Genomic DNA, 22,887 nt, shown 5'->3' on the forward strand with positions numbered 1-22,887 from the left:
TTTGTATGTACACGCAAGTGCAAGACCAAGTAAGCACGGAAAAGATCCTGTAATCCGAGTTCAGTAGTTGGTCATAGAAACATGAAAATATCAAGCATGCATTCCACCCAAAACAGAAAAACCAAAAACCCACCCGTGCGAAAACACAAGTGCTTGTGTGAGTTTAAGCACATGAATGTAGAAGAAGAAAATAAAAACAAACCTGTGAAATGTATTCCGCAAAAAAATTGCATTCTGCACAGGATGCAGTCCCGCCATTGATTTTTCATGTGTCCCAGTGAAAGGATTACCCGGTACTCTTATTCCATGTTAAAGCCTAGACAGATCTGTGGTGATGAACATGATAGCGTACACACGAAGGTCGTACCCTTAGCCTTCACCATGCTTCCTGGGTCATGGATGACCAAGAGCTTCACAAAAGTCAGGCATGGGAATTGGATAAAGTAAAAAAGGCTGAAATATCAAAGTCGACGGCGTGAAGGGGTCCGGGGGCATGCCCCCCTGAAAATATTTTTCCAAAGAACCCAAACTGTGCAATTTGGTGTCTTCTGAGCTCCAAGTTTGCCATTCAATTCAGTTTTCATAACCATTTTTGCCTCCCCCATTTATTTTTTCGGCGGAACACAACAAAAATGTCGGCGGAAATGTGGACAATTCCCATGCCTGAAAAGTGTCTGTATCTCTGTCTGGATATCTTGGGAGTTTTTGCTTGAGACTTCATGACTCAAACACCATAGGACCTTCCTGGTGTGGGTCATGTACAACCCATATGGAATTTCAGAAGGAATTTTACAGTGTTTAGCCTTATTCAGCGGTAAAAAAAGTGCATCCCTATTTGGATGGCATGGGTCCCACGGGTGGGGGAACTGTTCTGCACCATTTTGGTTGGGACCATGTTGCCATTTTTCAGTTGCTCTGGATCGCGCTGGTAGGTTTGTCGGCCAGACCTGTCGGATAATACCTGGTGTATTACGTCACTAGATGGTTGGACTATCCTAAAATGATGTAGATATAAGCTCCAGGTATCTTCATAATGAACAAGCGTTGATCAAAAACATGCATTTTTGTTGATAATGTAGACCCCTGGAGCTCATATCTGTGTAACAATGGTTAAATAACAAAATCAACAATCAAAGTACGTTGCAAGCCCCTGGAGCAATTTTTTGATTAGTGCTTTTGTGAACAAGAAACAATTAACAAGTGGCTCTATCCCATCTCCCCCCTTTCCCCTTCGCGATATAACCTTGAACGGTTGAAAACGACGTTAAACACCAAATAAAGAAAGAAAGAAAGTTCATTAGTTTTCCACATTTTTAATGGTCAAGAGAACTTTCTGGGGAAAAAGGCCAGGAACAGTGGTAAAACCAGTTAATACAGTGTATTAACAACTGTTCTCATTCTCAAACATCATAACACTCAAAAGAGAGAACACCTTGCGGCTGTTCAGAAAAATATTCATAAAGAAACCTTAAGTAGAAACCAACATTCATATATCAATAATGTTTTGGTTATTAATACGCTAATGCCCAGTTGGCACAGAAGTAACAAACCAGCATGTTTTGTAACAATTCATGTACCTATATGCAGCTTTTCAAAACTAAAACGGAGAAGCTACACCAAGGCAAATAACTTGGAACAAAATATCAACAATCAAAACAGCCCAGTGAAACATAGCACCGTTGGCGCTGTAAAAGAACAGCAGTGTAAACAAACACACATATATCAGTAAAGTGACAGTGTTGAAATGCTCAGCTGGCAGAGTCAGTCTTGCATCCTTGCATGTTGCTTCCTGCAGCTTCCAAAAACTTTCGAGGAACTACATTCACATGAACTATTTGAAAACTTGAAAACAAAGTAACTCAAGCAAGAGACATTAAATACAGAGTAAGTAATGAATCCCAGCAGGTAATGCTGACAATTTGCTCACTATCATACAATTAGAAGCAATCTATTACAATGTTAACGCAGTAGAAATAGCCAGGAATTTAGGATCCACATGGTTGCAAATGTATGCAATGTACAAAGCTCATACAATTCAGATCTTGACATCGTTAACACACACACACACACACAGAGTTCTTGCACAAAATGTGTCAGTTTCTCAACACGCAGAAGAAAAAAATCCACATTCTACAATATGAATGTAATTTCACCACATTCACACAATTCAGGTCTTGACATAATTGACAACACACACACACACACAGCAAGAGGCAAAGGAAAATATGTCGGTGGCTCATACAAAGGCATCCCCGCTGAACAGCATGCTGAAGTCGGTCACTTCAGGGCACGTCTCACTTGGCAAGTTTCTGCAACAAATTAACCCTTCCTCGTGACACCACATTAAGTTATGAAAAATCAGCTTCACTATTGATTAGATTGTATACTGACTGCAGGTTCAATTCCCATCAAACTGTTACTTTTTTAAATTTGATTGGTCAACCCAATATCTCGCACATGAAGAGCCCGGAAACACCCGTTAAACACCATGTTACCTATTTTCACTTTTTCTTTCATACTAACTTCAATGCAATATGATGCATATCTGTTTCTGCTTCATGCAAGGTTTGAGCATTTCATTTTGGAAAAACTTGCTGTGGTTATTTTGCTTACAATTTGTAAAGCTTGAAATTGACAGTTACTTCCCATGTCATGGAAACTTCATTGGAGACACTGCAGACAGCATCATTATGTGGCTAATGATTAAAAACCATTAGTCCTTTGAGGGGAGTTAAACCTCATCCAAAATAGGATTGTCTCATCAGGGGAAAATAAGCTACCAGAGTGCTGTCCTACCCCCAGACATGAACATTCTTACATACTTCAAAAGGATAGACAGAAAAGAGAACAGCAGAAGAGATGTCTTTCTTATTTATACCTTTTAACCTTTGCAGGCACAGCAGTGTGTGGGCTGTCAGGAGCATCAAACATATTGCACAGAACGTTGTCCCGTTTTCTGTATAGGCTGCCCTTGTTCACCTGAAAAAATTCCTTTCTTAAAAAACACACACACAAAAACAGAAAAGTAAGTGACAAAACAGAGGAAGACATTGGAGACGTTCAAATAATAACTGCCCACAATGCTGTCATTGTGTGAACATTTCACAGAAGCATGTATGAGCTTTCCAGTGCCACTGTCAAGATTCTTTTTACATTGATTTTGTAAGTGGATGACACATTCAAAACTTCAAGTTTGCGGAGTCTTTATGTTGGCACTGTGAATTGCACAAAAGCACATTGCTTCCATTGCTATTTACTAAGTAAATGAATCCCAAAGTTTGAATCATTCTTACCAATGTGGTAGCAAAACTGGTCTCATCTGTTACTTCAGGCTCCAGGCAGTCCATCAAGTCTTTCTGGCAAGTGGGACTTGGAGCACAGTTCAATGGTGACCGTGACATGTCTAATACCTGCATTCAAAATCACATCATTAGAGTTGCCGTATAAGACTAACTCCAGGGGCGGACGAGGGGGGGGGGGGGGGGGTTTCTGGGGTTTCCGGAACCCCCCCCCTCCCCCTCCCCAGCCAAAAAATAAAAATATTTTTGTGTGTTTTTTTGGGTTGAGTTTCAATTTTTGGGGTCTTAATCAGTGACAAAATCTGCTGCCTGAAACTGGTAATGATCATCCTCAGAATGCACCAGATTGCACCATTTTGCATCCTTTTTTTCAAAATTTTCCGGGGGGGCATGCCCCTGGACCCCCCTAGCAAGCTAGGCGCTTTGCGCCGTCCGCTCGGCGCTTCGTGCCTTCACACCCATATCTTCACTATATACTTTTGGAAACCCCCCCCATAAAATGAACTGATCCGCCCCTGAACTCATCTCTCCTGTATGACACCTGCATTGACAATGCTATTACTGTAATAAAGTCAGTACCAAAAATAGCCCTGCTCTCCAGCGTAAAAGCTACATCCGAAAGGCTGCAAGTACACTCTCATGACACTACACAAGACTCTTCTCTCCAGTGCTGTACATGTACCTGTATTCAAAACAATATGAATATCATCAGACTTCAGTTTAACTCCTGTTGAAAGATACTCCCCAATCACCTGTACATTTTTAAAATCCCTCTCCTTTTAAGGTCAAACATTCACAGATTATTTTTTTCGGGGGTGGGGTGTTGTTTATTTTAAGAACACCATGGTTGAATATCTTCATGGAAATGAGTGTAAAAAAATATTGCTAGTTAGGCACAATTTTTGTGTTCTATCACAGAGGTTTACAGGTTGCAGTGAAACTATTTTACTAAGCACTGATAAATAAAGAGTCTTAAACCTTCACCGTGGTTTCGTGGACGACCCAGAGCCTCACAAAATCGTATTTATCTCTGAAACTATTTGGAGTTTTTAATTGAGACTTATGTAATCTACAATCACCATACGAATTTCCTATTGCCCAACTTTTGAAAGATTATCTTTGTAAACAAACAAATAAACGATGACATAAATTTGAACTACACAGTCCGGATGATGTGGGTCCTGGACGACCCATATGCAATTACCTAAGGAATTTTACCTTGTTTATCCTTATTCGGAAGGCGTGGGTCGTGTACGACCCATACTCTGCCAAGAGGCGGCAAAACATTTATTCCTATTCGGATGGCAAGGGGCAAATACGACCCATACTTTTTACGTGGAATCCTTCTTTGGGAAGTATGGGTCGTACACGACCCACATTATCCGGACTGTGTAGTCCAAAGCGTGATCTAGTGAAGATTAAATGACAAAGTTTGAAGCAGACATTTGATGCAATGCTTAGCGCAACCTACCTCAGTTAGCCTTGATTGTGCTGGAGATGACGGAGGATAACTGTGACCTTGGCTTGATGCGGCGGTACCTTTCAGCTGAAAGAGAATGTGTCGAAGAATGTTTGTCCCCTCTGATGTATCAGGGCTATAACTGATTTCGTCTCCACTGGTTTCAAACTGAAACCTACTGCTTGAAAGCTGGTTTGACGCTTGTGGGCTGTTTTCAAGTGCAGTTACTTTTCCCATAGATTGGAGCTGACCATGCTGTGGAGAATCTTTTTGATTCAGAACTGTTTTCTTCTCTACCTGGACTCTGATGCGTTTATTTTGTATGATAGCAGGACTTCTAGTTTCATTGCTTGTGCTCTCCATTTGATCATTCCTATTGTCTTTTTGATGATCTCCATGTTCAGTACATGTATGTTTGCCTATTCCTTTCAAGCTTGGGTTCTGGCCATTTTCTTCATGACATCTCGATCTTGATCTTGCATGTATTTTTTCAACCTGAAGGGTATCTGCCTTTGATCTGTTGTGCGTAGACTGCATTTTGTGTTTCTCTAAAGAATCTGGTTTTGGATTTGACTTGGACTGGTTTGAACCACCTTCTCTGCCATAAGGCTTTTGGACATCTTGGGTGTGCCTTGTCTTGTCTTCCATTTCTGTATTCAAGGAAACTGCTTCTACTACCACCAGTTGATAGCCAACCTTTTTGCTGTGTTGCTTACCAGCTTGCTTCTTTCTTGTTCCTGCAGTTTCAGGAGATTCTCTTCTGGCCAAGCTTTTCATTTCTCCTGTATCATTAAACCTTGGAGACTTCCTCCTTCCAGCTTGGGGATCCTGCTTTTTTTCAACAGCTCCTGACTTGTTGCGTTTGTCCTTGTGATACGTTTCTGGTTTATCCTGGGAGAAGATGGTATGCTTTGACTTTTTCAGTTTTGGCGTCTGCTGGCTGAATGGTAAAGCTGGCGACCAAGTATAGCTCTTTGGTCGTTTGCTTCGCGTACGTGGGGTTCTCTTGATGCCATTCTCTGATCTATCCTTTGGAGGTTTGGGTACAACAAACTCATCCTCAAAGAGGCAAAAACGTTTTTCTTCCTGATTTGGACTTCCTTCAACAGGAGTGCCAAATTTGGGAGGCTCTAGCTTCTGGGAGGATGGAAGTTTCAGCTCTGAAGCATTGTAGGGAGTTTGCCTTGGGTTTGTTTTGCTTATCTTTCCATTTTTACCTTTGCCTATTTGGTTTTGATCTATGGCAGACCCGAGCAAATGCTTCTTATACAAGGGAAGGCCTTCAGAGTGTCCATCTTTCTTCTGGGATGAAATCTCCCTAGTAGACTGTGATTTTCCAGGTGCTGCTGTTGTTTTACTTGCACTTTTCCCATATGTCTGATGAGCCCTCTTGCCCTGCTTCACTTTTTTATTAAGCACATTTGCAGATTTTCCTGCAGCTTTTTGTTCTGATTGATGATTGGAAGATTGACCCTTTTCTTCAGTTTGCTCTGTATCAGAAAGAGGAGACAGGACAAAGGGACTTGGAGGAGAGTAAAGTAAAGGGCTTGAGTTTCCTTCTTCATATGCGTGGAAGCTCACTCTTGAAGCCGGCTGTCGCTTCTCTTTGTAGCAGTCTGCATCAGACCTACAACATGGAAAAAACCCTGATTAGACCTGAACTGTACATGTCACACACACATAAACTCACATACCTACTCTCTCTCTCTCTCTCTCTTTCTCTTTTGCATCCATAGGCAAAACAAATTATAGTAGCTTCCACCAGACTGCAGGCACTTTATGTTGTAAAACTGTGAAGTTCGATAAATGTGCCCTCTTTCTACTTGTTTGGTTGTTTAAACTGCATTGATGTGACAAACAGCTGTCAGATGAGGCTGCTGTTAATGGTAAGGGGGCACATCTACCCAAATCATCGTTCAACATCGTTATAAAATCACAAATAATTGTAATTGCCTATTTTCTTTATGAAAATGAGTATACCGGTGTGAAATTGAATGCTCTTTTTCATGGAATTTGTTATAAAGAGCTTTAACTGCAATGTATATTTGATTAGATAAATAATTTTTTGCACATACATTACAGTTAATTAAGCTCTTTATATAACAAATTCCCTGAAAAAGAGCATTCAATTTCACACAGGTAGACCAATTTTCATAAAGAAAATAGGCAATTACAATTATTTGTGATTCTATAACGATGTTGAACGATGATTTGGGCAGATGTGCCCCCTTAAATTAATTTACCCCTGTGCACCTCTGAAACCTATGAAATGAGGATGAGTCATGAACTTGCCTTCCAGTTTTGAGAATGCTCCTTTCAAGAGTTGATGACTGGGAAATCACTTCTGGGACTTTCGGAGAGAAAACAAATGACCTTCCCCTGAATGTCTTTTCATTTTGTCCCCAAGCTTTGAAGCAGTCTGATCCATTCATCCAGTTGACTGGTAACTGTGATTTATCCGCGAGGCATGCTTCAATGTTTGTCTTGTGTCTTGGCAAGATTTGAACAACTGGGTGCATGTATTTCTTCTGTTGTCTTGCTTCAGTTTTGCTAGGAGTTCTGTTGTCTGGCACTTGTTGTTTTTTCCACTGAGCATGCAGTTTTCCTTTGATCTGGTCAAGTGGGAGGAATGGGTAGATAATCTTCATCCTGTTCTCATTTTCCAGGCTGTACTGTTTCAAGGTAATTTGAGAGGCTGGCTTTGTTCGCAGACTAAGCAGCTTTTGATACCATCCTGGTATGTCCCTGGATTTTTCCATTTCTGGGAATAAATTTGAAACAAAACAAAAATCAAATTTATCATACATACTTAAGCTGATGGCGTCTGTCGACCAAAAGAGTGGGATTCCCTGTAGGTGGAGTTCCTGTAGGAGGATTCCCTGTGTACAGGGAATCTCACAGAGTGGAGTCCCTGTAGCGTTTCGATCATCTCACTGAAAGTCCCGTGATGCTAAGTGACATCGGTAGAATTTGATGTTTCGATTTAAACAAATTTTTTTTTTTATAGAAATTCGAGTATTAATGGAAGGGCGCTGGTTCTGAGCGACGCTTAGTTCTCGAGATAGGTGTGACCAGATGACGTCATTTATACTTTCGTCATCGGAGATCTTTTGTATTTCAATCAGTGTCATTTCCCAGTTCTGTGTTCTGCTGTCGTTTTGACTGACTTGACAAGTTGAGAAAACCAATGACACTTCATTTTTGTGAAGCAACTGAATATGAAAAGAAAAGAAAGCGTGCAGAAGTATGTTTGGGTCCTGCAAGACTTTATGACCAACGATTTCTCCCTTGGAAGTAAATGAAGATGTCTGCTTTTCGTCTGCTTTGAAGGTAGGGAGATTTTACAGCGCACACGGTAAATTGCAAGTCGTATTGGACAAGAATTTTGTTATTCTTCTTTCTTCGAAGTACCATAGATTTGTTCTTGGCCATATGTTCGACCTGTGCATCGTTATATTATGGGAAAAACACGTTTGAATGCAAATTCGCAAATAAATTTTGATCATTTGCTCCGGAACTGCAACGTCGATTTGCCCAAACAAAAAATTCTGGCTCAATATGCGGGAACATGCTGGTAGTGTCATATTTTTTAAATGGGTGTGGAAGAACTGCTCATAATTAACATAGAACTCCGACCCTGTTCTTTTTTTCGTCACACCCAAAACCGTTATTTGTTTTGGGCGACGCAGCATTATATGGTTTGCAAATTTTTTTTTTATTAAAAACAAGTTTAAATTGATAACTAAATGAAAGGAAACGCAGCTAAAATAAATTACTCTTAATAACGACAAACCGCAAAGCGTTCCATTAGCTTCTCACTTCTGTTTGATGCCATGGAGTTACATCAAGTTTAGGAGAGACAATTTGATGAAGCGAGATTTCCTTAACCAAATCATTTCGAATTATACGATGTTCTTGTGGAACCGCCATTTTGGAAGGGGAGGTAACGCTAAGGTAACTCAAATCGGTTTACGGCAGTCACGTGCTTGGTGAGATTTAGCGCTATCGTATTTTCCTACAGAAAATCCACTCTGTGGGATTCCCTGTACAGGAAGTCCGCCCACAGGCAATCACACTCTTTTGGTCGACATGGACCCCATGAGCTTAAGTATGTATGATAAATTAGATTTTTTTGTTGGTAACAACCTTGGTATGCCAAGCACAACAAAAATGAAGCAGTAAATCAAAATTCTTCAGGCAGAAAGTACATAAATATGGTCTTCTCTATAAAGTTTCCCATGAAACTGTGACAAATGACTTAGCTACAAAGGAAACACAATTGGCAAATCAGGAATGTTTTCCTTCTGTGAGCTGATTGGGAAAACTTTCCAGTGCAAGGTCTGCACAGTCGCAGTGCAAGATCTATACAATAGTTTTACTTTACCCACAAAAGGCACATGCACAGGTCAACACTCATCACATTTTCTGTAAATTTATCTTTTGTTGAATTTTTAATGGAAAAGCACATATTTTTATAACATATAAATCATGAAGGGAGAAGTGACGAAACGATATCATTTTATACATGTACTTCGCAACTTATCAAGGGTATATATCACCCTTTCTGAATGCCATCTCAGCATTTTCTTATAATATATTGATATAATAATTCTATACATGTAACTATATACATATGTACTTTTCACTAGACAGCTGAGTTTATAACTCTCAAGACAACTGCAGACAAAAATATTTTACTCTTACTTTCAAAGTTTTGCATGTGTCAGTCAATCCCAATTTTAATGTTTTGCTGCAAAAGGATATAATTATAACAAGTCGCGTAAGGCGAAAATACAATATTTAGTCAAGTAGCTGTCGAACTCACAGAATGAAACTGAACGCAACGCAACGCAGCAAGACCGTATACTCGTAGCATCGTCACTCCACCGCCCGTGGCAAAGGCAGTGCCCGTGGAATTGACAAGAAGAGCGGGGTATTCGTTGCGCTAAGAAGGATAGCACGCTTTTCTGTACCTCTCTTCGTTTTAACTTTCTGAGCGTGTTTTTAATCCAAACATATCATATCTATATATTTTTGGAATCAGGAACCGACAAGGAATAAGATGAAAGTGTTTTTGAATTGATTTGGAAAAAAAAATTTTGATAATAATTTTTATATATTTAATTTTCAGAGCTTGTTTTTAATCCGAATATAACATATTTATATGTTTTTGGAATCAGCAAATGATGGAGAATAAAATAAACGTAAATTTGGATCGTTTTATAAATTTTTATTTTTTTTTACAATTTTCAGATTTTTAATGACCAAAGTCATTAATTAATTTTTAAGCCACCAAGCTGAAATGCAATACCAAACCCCGGGCTTCGTCGAAGATTACTTGACCAAAATTTCAACCAATTTGGTTGAAAAATGAGGGCGTGACAGTGCCGCCTCAACTTTCACGAAAAGCCGGATATGACGTCATCAAAGACATTTATCAAAAAAATGAAAAAAACGTATGGGGATATCAATCCCAGGAACTCTCATGTCAAATTTCATAATGATCGGTCCAGTAGTTTGGTCTGAATCGCTCTACACGCACGCACACACACACACACACACACACACACATAAACACACGCACATACACCACGACCCTCGTTTCGATTCCCCCTCGATGTTAAAATATTTAGTCAAAACTTGACTAAATATAATTAAAAGTGAAGGGAGGGGGGGGGGGGGGGGCAGGAGAGTCCTTAACTTACAGTGCGGGAGGGGAGAGTCACATTTTTTTTTACGTGGTTTTTATTATTTCAATATGTATACGCTCAAGCAGAAAAGCAGAATAGACTACCCAAGGCTAGCAAAACGTAAAAACGAGATTATATAGGCAAGCATTCACACAAAAATTAAGTCCATCCAAATGAGGACGAAAGATAAATGAAACTTTTCCTGAGGGTACACAACATAATACCAATGAGACTTGAAAGTCAGTAAAACAAAAAGAAAAGAAAAGAGCCAAGAGTATGGCTTTAACATGTGACTTATTTTCTCATCCAGAGATTTTTTTGTAACCTGAGCAGATAAAGTGCAACACAATGGGGTTACTTTGTGACGGAAACGAATCCTGCTGCATTCAACAAGAACAGAAACAGAAGCAGACGACAAATAGGGCTTGCGTCTCGTGAACTCACGCGTGAATTGCGGTATGTGACGTCATCAGTTGCTATCAAACATTCATGTCGGAAAGAAACGTGTAGGAGGAATTTCTTCTCAAGATGGAGGATAATGATTACGATGAGGAATTCGATGATTTTTTTGATACGCCTGGTCGGTCAGTACACGATTATGAGGAAAAGGGAACCAAGGAGAGCCATGCAAAGTCAAGTAAGTCCAGTCCAAGTCGATCGGTACAAAAACAAGACCGTAATGAGAGCAATAATTATTCAAGTGACTTTGTAGCTGAAAGTGACAATGATTCTAAAATCATTAAAAAGCGAGGAAAACAAAAAAAACGATCTAGAAGTTCGTCATCGAGAAGTGCGGGGTCTTACTCTTCCACTGATAGCTATTCCTCCACAGACAGTCGATCTCGCCGTTCTTCGCAAAAGAAAAGCATGAGGAAAAATTCACGGTCGTCAAGCTCGAGCAGGAGCAGATCGCGAAGTCCAACTCCAGATTCTTCGGTTCGTGAACGCAAGGGAAAAGGTAGACGTCGCAGCAGCTACTCATCGGTGACATCTTCCAGTACCGATTCCGAGAGTGAGGGACGTTCTCCAACTCCCACCCCCAGACCGAAGGAAGCTGCCCGCCGAACTGCATGGGACACAGGAGCAAAACCCATCAACAGTAGACAAGACAGACCAAAAACTGCCAAGGGGCGTTCTATTTCTGACAAACTCTCAGGGGGAAATGCCTCTCGTAAGCATGGCCAAAAAGAAAATAATTCTCCCATGGATTCAGACAGTGATATGACAGATGTTTCACCCATTTTGTCACCACGCAATGGTTCTGTACATGGGCGTAGTAAGAAGTCAGGTCAACCAGCTGTATATCAAGCTATGCCTATGGCAGATTCTGGCAGACACATTCATGATGGGGGTGATAGCCAAGCTTTGGACTTGAGCATTCTGATGAAAGCAGTGTCAGAGCTTGAAAAGGAAAAACGTGTAAAATCTAATACGCGCAGAGTGATGTTTGAACCTCTTCGAGCAAGGCCCATGGACAAATCTAACTACACCTTCAACGACACTGACACATACAGGATAGAACAAGAAAACAAAAGATTGTTACAGAAAATAATGCGTCAGGTGCACGAAGGTGAAGAGAGACGTCCCAAAGCAGCAGACATCAAAGTCAAGCAGTCAACAATAACAGCATCAGCTGTCAATCGTCGCAAAGAACAGAAGAGGATTGAAAGTGATAATTTGGTAAGATTTTTTGTCTTAAGACATTCATATAAAATGCATCCATCATCCTATGTTAGTATAAAGTAGTAAAGTTTGCCAGTGAAGGACGTTCCCTGCAATTTGTGCAAGAGAGGATAACAGGACTAATGGGGTTGAATCCGACCACTATGACAATCTGTAATGGGCATTCATGCAGGTGGTATGCAAAGTGTTTCCATGCAGTGTTGTTCCCAGGCCTCTGTCTTTGGTCATTTACACATATTTCTTTTTATCGTTCTGACTCAGGACGGTATAATGTCCCATAGTTTTGATACTTCAGATTGTCTTTTGACACATTTTGGTGTGTGACCGGGTCATTTGACCGATAAATATTTTGCATCCAGGTCCAACTGGGGACACCCCGAAGCGTCCCGGTACCAAAGCGTCCCGATACCGAAGCGTCCCGATACCAAAGCGTCCCGGTACCGAAGCGTCCCACTATAACGCGTCACAGGACTTAGACTTTTTTTTTTTAACAATGACCTTGATTTGACCTTGACTTGACTAACCATATTTTTTTTTTTTAATTTAATCTTGACCTTGATTTGACCTTGACTTCACTGATTTTTTTAATTTTGCACAGACCTTGATTTGCTTTTGGTAAAAAAAAATCACTTTTTGTCCAACTTTTCCCCAACTTTACTTTAGATCTGTACTCACAACACACCAATGTGGAAATACTGTACCCGTGTGGACAAGTTTGGGGGAAAAGTCCGTAGGCGTCCGTTCACAAGAGGGATATGTCTGTTATCACACACGCTTTCTGGCTTCACTAAGCGTGAGCGTCGGAAAAAGTCTTTTCAGTTCTGCCTCCGACTTTTAAATTGTATCATTTGGGTTAATTTGGGTTTGTTTGGGTTCATTTGGGTAATAAAGAACGCTCGCGCTGGACCCGAGTACTCTTCAGACTGGCTCGCTCCCCCAGTATGAAAGTTTGTGTCTTGTGCACGTTTAAGACCAAGTGATTGCTCTGTGTGAATTACAGGCATTCCCTTTGCTGTATAATACATTGGCATGCGAGCCGAGGATGTGCGTGGTGACTGGTACCGGGACGCTTCGGTACCGGGACGCTTCGTGCCCTACTGCGCGGGAGCGTCCCGAAGCGTCCCGGTACCAAAGCGTCCCGGTACCCCTGTGACGCGTTATAGTGGGACGCTTCGGTACCGGGACGCTTCGGTACCGGGACGCTTCGGCACCGGGACGCTTCGGTACCGGGACGCTTTGGTACCGGGACGCTTCGTGATGTACCCGTCCAACTGACTTATTGTCTTCTGTCTCTGGGGACATTCATTGTCCATGACAATAGGTATGTTGCTTACAAATAGTGTCCTAGTCCTACTTTCCTTAGTGCAACACTCAACCTTGCACAACTTATACCAGTTTTCTTTCCTCCTGGCAAGTTCTACCTATTTCTGACTAAAATGATGAACACTAAGAAGATATGCAAAGGAAAGGATGGAGTCCAAACTTCAAGTTACTGAGTTACTGTTGTTTGTGGTTGAAAGGCCTGGAGAACAACCAGAGCCTAACATCACATGCCTAACATCACATGCACCTGGGCTCCCAAATCAAAAGTTAAAGAAGAGTCTGCCCAGTTCTAACTTTTGCTTTCTTATTAACGTTATTTGGCATTACTTGTGGATTTCAAACAACTTGGGTTTAAACTTTCAGCAGGCCTGCATAAATAGAATTCTTACAGTACACCCAAGGAAAGTGATTAGGTAACTCATTCTGTGTTTCACTCAGGGAATATGGTGGAGATCAATGTGTCCTGTCACTGTCAGAGTGTTTACATCAGCCACTTCAGGGAATGACAATATCTGTTTCAGTTCAGTTTCTTTCTTCCTTTCTTGTTCAAAGCTTAAAAGTCTTTTATTTTGTTTGGTATTGTAAATGATTCATGAGATGGGGATAATGGTGCTATGGATTTCCATTTTGGTTTGAAGACGGCATTCGACGCTTACTGTCATACTATATCCTGGCATCAACCAGGCCCAAGATCTGCTGCGTCAGGTAATGAGTACAACCTGGGCACCCTTAAAGTCCCATTTGTGAAGTGGGTCCATATATCCATGGGTATTAAGGATCCGGTTGGAATCTGAACCCATGACTGCCGGGCCCACAGCCCAATGTGCTTCCCACTGCACCAAGGGGGCCGGTAGTTCCTTTTTTTTTTTAACTTAAAGCTAGAACATAAGACCTTTATTAAGTTGTCAGCTCAGTATGAGAAAGTTTGGGAGCACCTGCTGAAATGAAAACACATTTTTGGGGCAATTTGATATTTGTTCTGGAATTGTGACACCAAACAACATCCCTGGGTTGTTGCGAGGTTGATAAGTTTTGACATGTCTTTGTTACTGGCTCAGTGGCTGTGAATAGAGTGTCTTTCTTGCTTCACACCTCCATGAACTTACATGAATCACAATATTATGAGGTGTATTCCACTTTCTCCTTGGTGTTCCCCTGCACACACACAAACACACATGGGTAAATGGCTCAGATTATTACAAATGCTGTGTGCAGACATGGTAATTTCTGTTTGATTATTGACTCAGTCTAAGCCTTTGCTGGTAAAATGGATCCCTGCAAGGCAGGGGTCAGTATAGCAATAATGAAGTATGCCTGAATGGCTTTGGTAACACAAAAGTAGGTACATGTAGTGGAATTGTGAAAGGAACTGTGGCTCGTCCTGTAACACTACAGGAAATGGGCAGAAAAGTATGGTACAGTAATTGTCCAGCATAAGATATCAAGTCTAATTTTAGGAAAGGGAGTGGAGGCAAGAGGCAAGTTTTGCTTATCACAGGAGTACTTTTGGAATGTTTTTGAGGGTTGCTGTGCACTGAAATCAGGCAGCTCAGAGTAGAAGAGCTGTTAAAGTATTTAGTTTGATTCAGAAACAATTAGACTTTCAAGCAATAAAGCATAGCCACAAAATGCCATGAGTAACATGTCACCTCAGCAGACCAATGAGGACCATGAACCTGGCATGCTACATACCAAACATATTTAGCCAATTGGACTCCAGCAGTTTTATTTGGCAACACATGAAATTGAAACAAACCTGTAAATTGCTAAATTAGAGAACCCAAAATGTACATATATATATATATATATATATATGCACTAGATGAATACCCGCTTCGCCGGGTAGTTGGCTTCGCCGGGAAGAAGTAGAGCCAAATACCCGTACGGCGCACCGTACGCGATTGGCGCCAAACGAAGGAAAACTTCTAAAAATAGTAACGGGAATATGGATTGAGCGTTGTGGACAGTGACCTTCTAAAAATAGTAACGGGAATATGGATTGACGCCACACGAAGGAAGGGAGATAAATGCAAAACACTGGAGAAGATAAGGAAGAGTTAGTGGGAATGGATCTGGGAAGATGAACAGAAAAATCAAAATCGGTTCAGCGCTGCGCGCTGAGAGTGAGAGCACGTGTTGAAAATTCTCATCGACCAGGTTGTGTCCGGGGTGTACCTGAATATGCCACCAATTTTGAAGCAGATCCATCGAGAACTTTGGCCGTGCATCGTGAACACACACACACACACACACACAGACACAAGTCGTATATATATATACTAGATGATTACCCGCTTCGCCGGGAAGAAGTAGAGCCGAATACCAGGCTGTGTCTGGGACCCGGCAAAGCCGGGTGTACGCCGGCTTCGCCGGCGCACGAAGGAAGGGAGATCTAAAAATAGTAACGTGCAGTGACCTTCTTAAAATAGTAACGTAGTAACGGGAATATGGATTGACGCCACACGAAGGAAGGGAGATCTAAAAATAGTAACGTGCAGTGACCTTCTAAAAATAGTAACGTAGTAACGGGAATATGGATTGACGCCACACGAAGGAAGGGAGATAAACGCGCAAAACAAAACACTGGAGAAGATAAGGAAGAGTTACTGGGAATGGATATAGTGGATCTACAGAAAAACCAAAATCGGTTCAGCGCTGCGCGCTGAGAGCACGTGTTGAAATATCTCATCGATGAGGTTGTGTCCGGGGTGTAGCTGAATACGGTCTCCAAATTTGAAAAAGATCGACCGAGAACTTTGGCCGTGCGTCGCGAACAGACACACAGACAGACACTAGTCGTATATATATATATAGATATATAGATGTCTACAATTTGTATACATAGAAGTTAAGAAAATGTAATTGATTTTACTTTTTAGCAATAATTCAGTGGGTTCTATATTTACTAGAAGATATACCCCCAACAAATGTTGTCAAGAGATGTATTGGAGAACCATTTCCACCAGGGTAAATATGTGCCTTTTGTACTCAAAAACTGCAATGTTCATGGACATTTATATTGCAGGGCTCTTAACCCTATCCATATCACCTCTTAATGGGTTTAACCCTAATACAGCTATTGGGGTTGATCATATTACACTGATATGACATGCAGTGTCTTGCTTGACTAGATTTTCTGAAGGTGAACTAAAATTGGCAGCTGATCATTACTGGTATCCCTTATAGAAAAAGGTCCTGTTAATATCTCAAGCAAACTTGTGCAGTTTGCTTTTTATGGAAAAAACAAAAATAAAAAAAGGCTTTGGATTATTTAACAGAAAATAAGCAAATACTGCTCCCTATGAGAGAAAAATGTTAAGCCTGTTTGTGCGTCAGAATCAGATATGAAGTCAGAACCATGCTTGATATAACCTGGAAAAACTGGAACTTGCCAGGACCTTTGATGGTTTTCATTCTTTTCAATTTCACCATTGGCTCACCCAAAGCTGAACGTTTTAATGAACAGTCTGTTAAGAAGTTTAAAAAAAAATTAATATTGTTTTTGTTTAATATACAATCCTTTTGACTGCTACAGTGCATGTTTGTAATGAAAAATTAATTGCATTCGTATGTGTTCTACCAGATTATGTGAAGTCAGATTGAAAAACAAAAGATCAAGAACATCCATTTTGTTCTTTATTCTTTTGCTGTTGAACAGCACAGAATGGAACAAAGTAAGGTAAGGTATGAATTGAGTAACTGAACTGGCAGTATTGGTGAACAGCTTCACTGATCATGATATGTCAGATAGGAAGGGGTACCAGTGTTTGTCTCCCAGACAAGTGGCAAGCACCTGGCTTGCAGCCCAGTTTCTTCTACACAGTAACTGTTGAGTGGTTTGTACAAGCAAGTGTGGAGTTGTTAGCACATCCTTAGGATCGCCATCTCATGCCTATACCTCAATCACAGTCCAACTCTGCTTTTTATATTGCATGCCTGCTTTTTATATTGCATGCATATTAAATTAAAATGTCATGGCAAACTTCAAAATGCCAGGAACTTCTGATTCTGTCTGAGGAAGGTGCAGCTGGAATTTACTAATTGTGAACTTTCAGATAGATTTTTTATCTCCCTTTTGGCAATTTCAAATTCCTCCAAAACAAAGTTACAGTTTCTAAGAATTATCAAGTCCCCAAATTTTACACACTGGTAGGTTTTGTTGATCTTCAGACAAGACAGAAGTGTGGCTTGTTTTCATCAAATATCAAGGTTACAACATGAGAAAAAAATATCCAGTGCAGTATTTTCAGATTGTAGCTACTCGTTGAGGGGAGTGTCTGTTCTCTTTGACAATGCCGAATGGAGTGGGTACTTTTTCCAGAAGCATTTATACATTCGATTGTTGTCTGAAAAATTGTTGTTTTGTTTTACAGTCATTCCTGAGAAGATTACAGAAGATCAGGCCGAGCAGGGGCATCTCGAGGAATGAGCAGCTGACTGCATACAATTCCACAGTTCTGCATGGTATCCCCATCTCCACCCTTCACCCTATGAAGACAGGCAGTGGCAGTGGGCGCTCCTCCCGTGCCAGCAGCATGGCGGGCAGTCTGGGTCGCACTCGCAGCATGACCAGCATCCACAGCGCAGCAACAACGTCCTCCTTCGGCGCCTCCACCACCGCCTCCCACCAGAGCAGTCGTGCTAGCAGCAGGCCAACCAGCGCCAAAAAGTCCAGCAGGACTGAAAGACCCCCGTGGGACGAGAGATGGTGATGCGAAAGAAGCCTGGCTTGAATTCAGCTGAATATTGACGATGTTCCTAACCGTGACTGAAAATAACCACGATGTGTGTGGGAGGGCGACAGATGTTTGTTGTCCGCCAACACTGGAGCATGGTTATGGACTTTTAGCAAAGGACATTTTGGTCTCATATTGTATTGTAAATGGTTGTAGATATATATCTATGGTTTCTGTTTGCTTGACTACTGTCCTGCAAAGTAGCCCATATGTCTGCCATATTCACAGGGATGGCCAAATCGTCCGCCCGGTTGCCAGGGGCGAGTAAAAAATCTGCCGGGCTAGTAGAAACCATCTTGCCCGGCTGGCGAGTGAAAATTCTGGTCAAGTGCAAAACTTTCTGTTGTACTATCGGGTTTCAAAGTTATATAAACACTGCAGGTGAGCAACTTGCGTGAAGAACATTGTAAAAGAGTGAGACAAGACACCACCTGGGAAAGCCTATTCATCGCTGATCACAGGCTAGTTCTCTGTCATACCACCGCTATTTTAATTGTGCAAAGAAATCTGACAGTCATAGTTTTTGTGTTTGGTATATATACAGTGACATTTCTGGCGGGCTAGTGACTTTCAGGAAGTTACTCGCCCCGGGGGCGAGTTAATCTTTTTAGATTTGGCCATCCCTGCTTCATGTACTATTTTTATTGTTGGTCAAGTGATGTGTCAGTGTTATGGTGAAAGCAGCTGAGGGACTGTGAACTGTACTGTGGCACCACTGTTCCCAGGAAAGGCTGAAGCACAGCAGGTGCCAAGCAAAGCCAACTCAATGTTTGTCAGTAGCTGTCCAGCCTGGGGGAAAGTGTGTGTGTGTGTGTTTGTTCGTTCTGATCTTGGCTACTTCTGTAAACTAGTGTTTAATGTTGAATTTTTTTGAAACTTATTCCCATAAGTAAGCCTTAATAATTATGATATTCTGTGTTTGAAATCTGTTCACATTGCTAATTCTCTGATGATTCTGTCAGTAAAAGTATCCATTACAGTGTGACCTGTTAATGTCGTTCAGCAGAAACTCTTTGACCATTAGGTGGCTGGTATTGTGATTTTATAAGTCCTTGATTTTATGTGTCCTGTATAGACAAATTAAATACATGTATGTAGATATTCAGATTGGTTACAATGCAGTGAGATTATCTGTAACAAAATTTGAGTTAAAACAGATTGTCAGGCAAAATGTTATCATGTCCTATTGGTGTTTTATTTACTGCTGTGCTTTCCTCTGAATTCTGTTTAGAGAGCGTTAATGTGATCTTTGTTGTGTTGTCAGTGTGTCTACAGCCATAGAAAAGTAGGTCCCATTAATCTTATAGTCTGAATTGTTCATGATCATCACCATCTGCTTACATGAGCCAGAAGCCGGTGCCAGACAGATGCTAAATGAGACTGATAGTGCAATGGTGTGAGTAGATATCAAGGAGTTTTCAACAAAGTGTTTGGTTTAGTGGAACCCCCTTTTAAAGTTAGTGTCCTTGACACTTCAACGTGCACAGAGCTACCAGCACTTTCAGTCAAGTCTCGGGCACTATCCATTTGAAATTATACCATGTTTCATTGACCTTCTTACTGGTAGTCGAAAACTGAAGAACAAATTTACAAATTAATTTTCATCATTGCCTAGGCAGATAAGCGGCCCTCGGTCAGGCTCACATCAGGTCCTGCATGTGAACTAATTACGTCAAAAGCATCCATTTTGGCACACAACTTTCAGGCCCAGAACGTGATCACGGGAAATGTTAATCACATTTTGGTGAGAGATGCGAACTGACAAACCGTATAAAGTCTTGTTTGGCTGCCAACACTAAAGGTACATATATATATGTGTAACTGTGAGATATATGTGTAAAGCTTTTTACCGTTTATATCGTAATCTGTGACAGAAAGACAAACTGTTGCTTCAGCAATGTTGTGAGCTGCAATGCATCATTAAGACCTCTTTCTTTATTGCTCAGATGCTGTATTGTGAAGGAACTGTTCTTAAAGGTAGAGCTTTTCAGAAACTAAGGAAGCTTTTTCACCCCACCCTCTTGCCTCTGTCAGCCCGCACAACCTAGAACTGCCTAGGCAAGATGCAGAAGCTGTTTTCCATAATCAGTAAATTACTTGCACATCATGAATTAGTAACCATATGCTGATGACCCAATGTCTAAGGTCCATCCCCTGATATGAGAAATTGGGTCTGTTGATGTTGCATAAGATACATGCTGTAAGATTTGATCACATTGAAAACTTTGGTCATGAACTGTGGGCCAGTCTGTATTTCCAGTGAGAATTTTATTTCCCGTGGGGTCAGTGTGATTGCTGCATGTACAGAAGTTACTATGGGTTTCTTGATGAATTTGCTTAGTGTTTTGTGTTGCTTTTCCTTTTGGACATTGGAAATGTACTGTTTGTGATCATGCTTTTGGTGATGGTGCCAGTGCATCGTACTATTGCTCAGTGCGGGATTAACAAGGCTACACGAGTTTGTCTCATGTTTTTAAACAGAGTTGTTTTCTTTGATTGTTTCTACCGTCGATTTGTTCTGTGATACTGTGTGTACTTTACATGTTTTATAAGTAGGCTTTAGGTGTACAGACATCATTGCACATGGTATGTACTCAGGGTTGATATAGTTATATATACAATGTCATTTTTGGTCTTTTACAAGAAATTTCCACAAACTGACTTAAAAAGTAAGTCCTGTACATTAATGTCATTTTTTCTCTTTTACTTATTCACAGGCTGACTAAAACGATACATAGATGCTTGCAAAGTTTTACAAGATAGTGCAGAGAAATTGTAAACATAGAGTAATGCTACTGTCATACATGCATATTGTTTGACTTAGATTCATATGTAATGTTTGAATTTACAATTTGTTGCTTAAATAGAGCTGTGAAGAAAATCCATTTTTCCAAGGTTTGTAGCAAAACTATATAGAACCAAGGCCATATAGCTACATGTGGTAACAGGTTATCCTTACCTGTTGATTTAACTGTATTTCCATATTTATCATCCAGTCTGCAAAATCAGCCTTATATTGCTTCCAGTATTTGAATGTTTTAAGTTTTCAGGGAATCACACTAACCATCAGAACAACAAGAACATTAATTGAAAAGGTTTGGAATGCTTAACCAAGGTATTTTTTTCTTGCAGTTGTAAAGCATTTGTGATTTAACATTGGTCTGATTGATACGGTTATTGTCAGAAAATCCTGTCAGTCAGGAGGGGAATACTTTTGAAAGGTGAACTGTAGGATGGAATTGGACTGGAAACAAGGCTAGGTTGCTTAATTGGTATGGCAAGATACAGTGGTAAGAATAACAAGTCGCGGAAGGCGAAATTACAACATTTAGTCAATTTGACAAACTCACAGAATGAAACAGAACGCACTGCATTTTTTCACCAAGACAAAACAGCTTCGTCATTCCCCAGCAAGAAAATCGCTCATTTTTCCCGTTCATCACAAAGTGAAATTGACAAGTCAGAATAGCACAGTAGCGTATTGCGGTAGGCATGAAAGCGCGCTTTTCTGTAATTCTTTTAAACTTCCTGAGCTTGTTTTGAGTACAACATATTATATCCATCTGTTTTTGGAATCAGGAAATGATAAAGAATAAGATGAAATCATTTTTAGATCGATATCTTAAATTATAATCGAGGTACTAATTAACCTATTTGTGTTAATTGTGATCACATTTTAAGAGTAAACATGACATATGTATGTATTTTTAGATTCCGAATTGATGAAGAATATGATGCAATCAATTTTGAATTTTGTTTGCAAAAAACCTGATTTTAATTACAACTTTGATGAGCAAACTCATTAATTAATTTTTAAGCCTCCAAGCTGAAATGCAATATCAAAGTCCAGGCTTCGTCGAACATTGCTCAACCAAAATTGTAATCAATTTGGTCGAAAAATGAGGTAGTGACAGTACCGCCTCAACTTTCACAAAAAGCCGGATATGAAGTCATCAAAGACAATTATCAAACAAGTCGCGAAAGGCGAAAATACAACATTTAGTCAAGCTGTCGAACTCACAGAATGAAACTGAACGCAATGCAATTTTTCAGCAAGACCGTATACTCGTAGCATCGTCAGTCCACCGCTCGTGGCAAAGGCAGTGAAATTGACAAGAAGAGCGGGGTAGTAGTTGCGCTGAGAAGGATAGCACGCTTTTCTGTACCTCTCTTCGTTTTAACTTTCTGAGCGTGTTTTTAATCCAAACATATGATATCTATATGACTAAGTGCCAAAAGGTGCTCACAGAACAGAAGACGGCTTTTGTTTTACAATAAAAATGTTTCTAAAAACGTGTGTCTGCTGAAAATTGGTGTGTGTGTGGATGAATGTGCCAAGATATTGTGGACATAATTTCGTGTGTCTGACTTGAACGGTTTTCAAGTTATCTTTGTTTAAAGTCAAAAATAACGCCAAAACCGGCCATCTGAAAACGGACATCGTGATACCTCGTGTTTTGAAAATGCCACAGAAAAATAACAAGAAGCACAAATGCCTTGCATTTAGTTTGATTGAATGCCTGAAACATCGCTTAACAGACGAGACCAAACGTCAAATCTAAATCTCGAGAGAATTTTTTTTTTTCGATAACCGAATTTTAAGGTGTCGCACGCAAGATGTGTCGTCATCACGGCATACATTTTTCAATCGCAGATATTTACTAAATTTCTTTTTCAAAAACTCTGGAATTGATGTC

At 40.5% G+C, this 22,887-nt stretch overlaps 1 protein-coding gene and 1 long non-coding RNA gene across 2 annotated transcripts; one reads left to right on the forward strand and one right to left on the reverse strand.

Moving 5' to 3' along the window:
* Positions 1–2,081: 2,081 nt before the first annotated feature.
* Positions 2,082–5,341, reverse strand: LOC138968538 (uncharacterized). Its single transcript, XR_011456218.1, has 4 exons — positions 4,771–5,341; positions 3,294–3,410; positions 2,879–2,979; positions 2,082–2,309 (listed from the first exon to the last, which is right to left on the reverse strand). It is a non-coding gene; the product is annotated as an uncharacterized lncRNA (long non-coding RNA).
* A 5,541-nt stretch (positions 5,342–10,882) lies between these two features.
* On the forward strand, positions 10,883–22,487 carry LOC138968535 (cilia- and flagella-associated protein 97-like). The gene is made up of 2 exons (XM_070341112.1): positions 10,883–12,128; positions 17,828–22,487. The coding sequence occupies exons 1-2, from the start codon at positions 10,977–10,979 to the stop codon at positions 18,164–18,166; spliced, it is 1,491 nt and encodes a 496-aa protein (XP_070197213.1). The 5' UTR covers positions 10,883–10,976; the 3' UTR covers positions 18,167–22,487.
* The last annotated feature ends 400 nt before the right edge of the window (positions 22,488–22,887 follow it).

This window comes from Littorina saxatilis, linkage group LG6, assembly GCF_037325665.1.
Source record: "Littorina saxatilis isolate snail1 linkage group LG6, US_GU_Lsax_2.0, whole genome shotgun sequence".
Lineage (NCBI taxonomy): Eukaryota > Metazoa > Mollusca > Gastropoda > Littorinimorpha > Littorinidae > Littorina > Littorina saxatilis.

Bases quoted from the DNA above. Each gene is read 5' to 3' on its own strand.
- LOC138968535 (XM_070341112.1), top strand. From the start codon at position 10,977: ATGGAGGATAATGATTACGATGAGGAATTCGATGATTTTTTTGATACG. The intron at 12,129-17,827 runs GTAAGATTTTTT...TTTGTTTTACAG, and splicing joins GGATTGAAAGTGATAATTTG to TCATTCCTGAGAAGATTACA.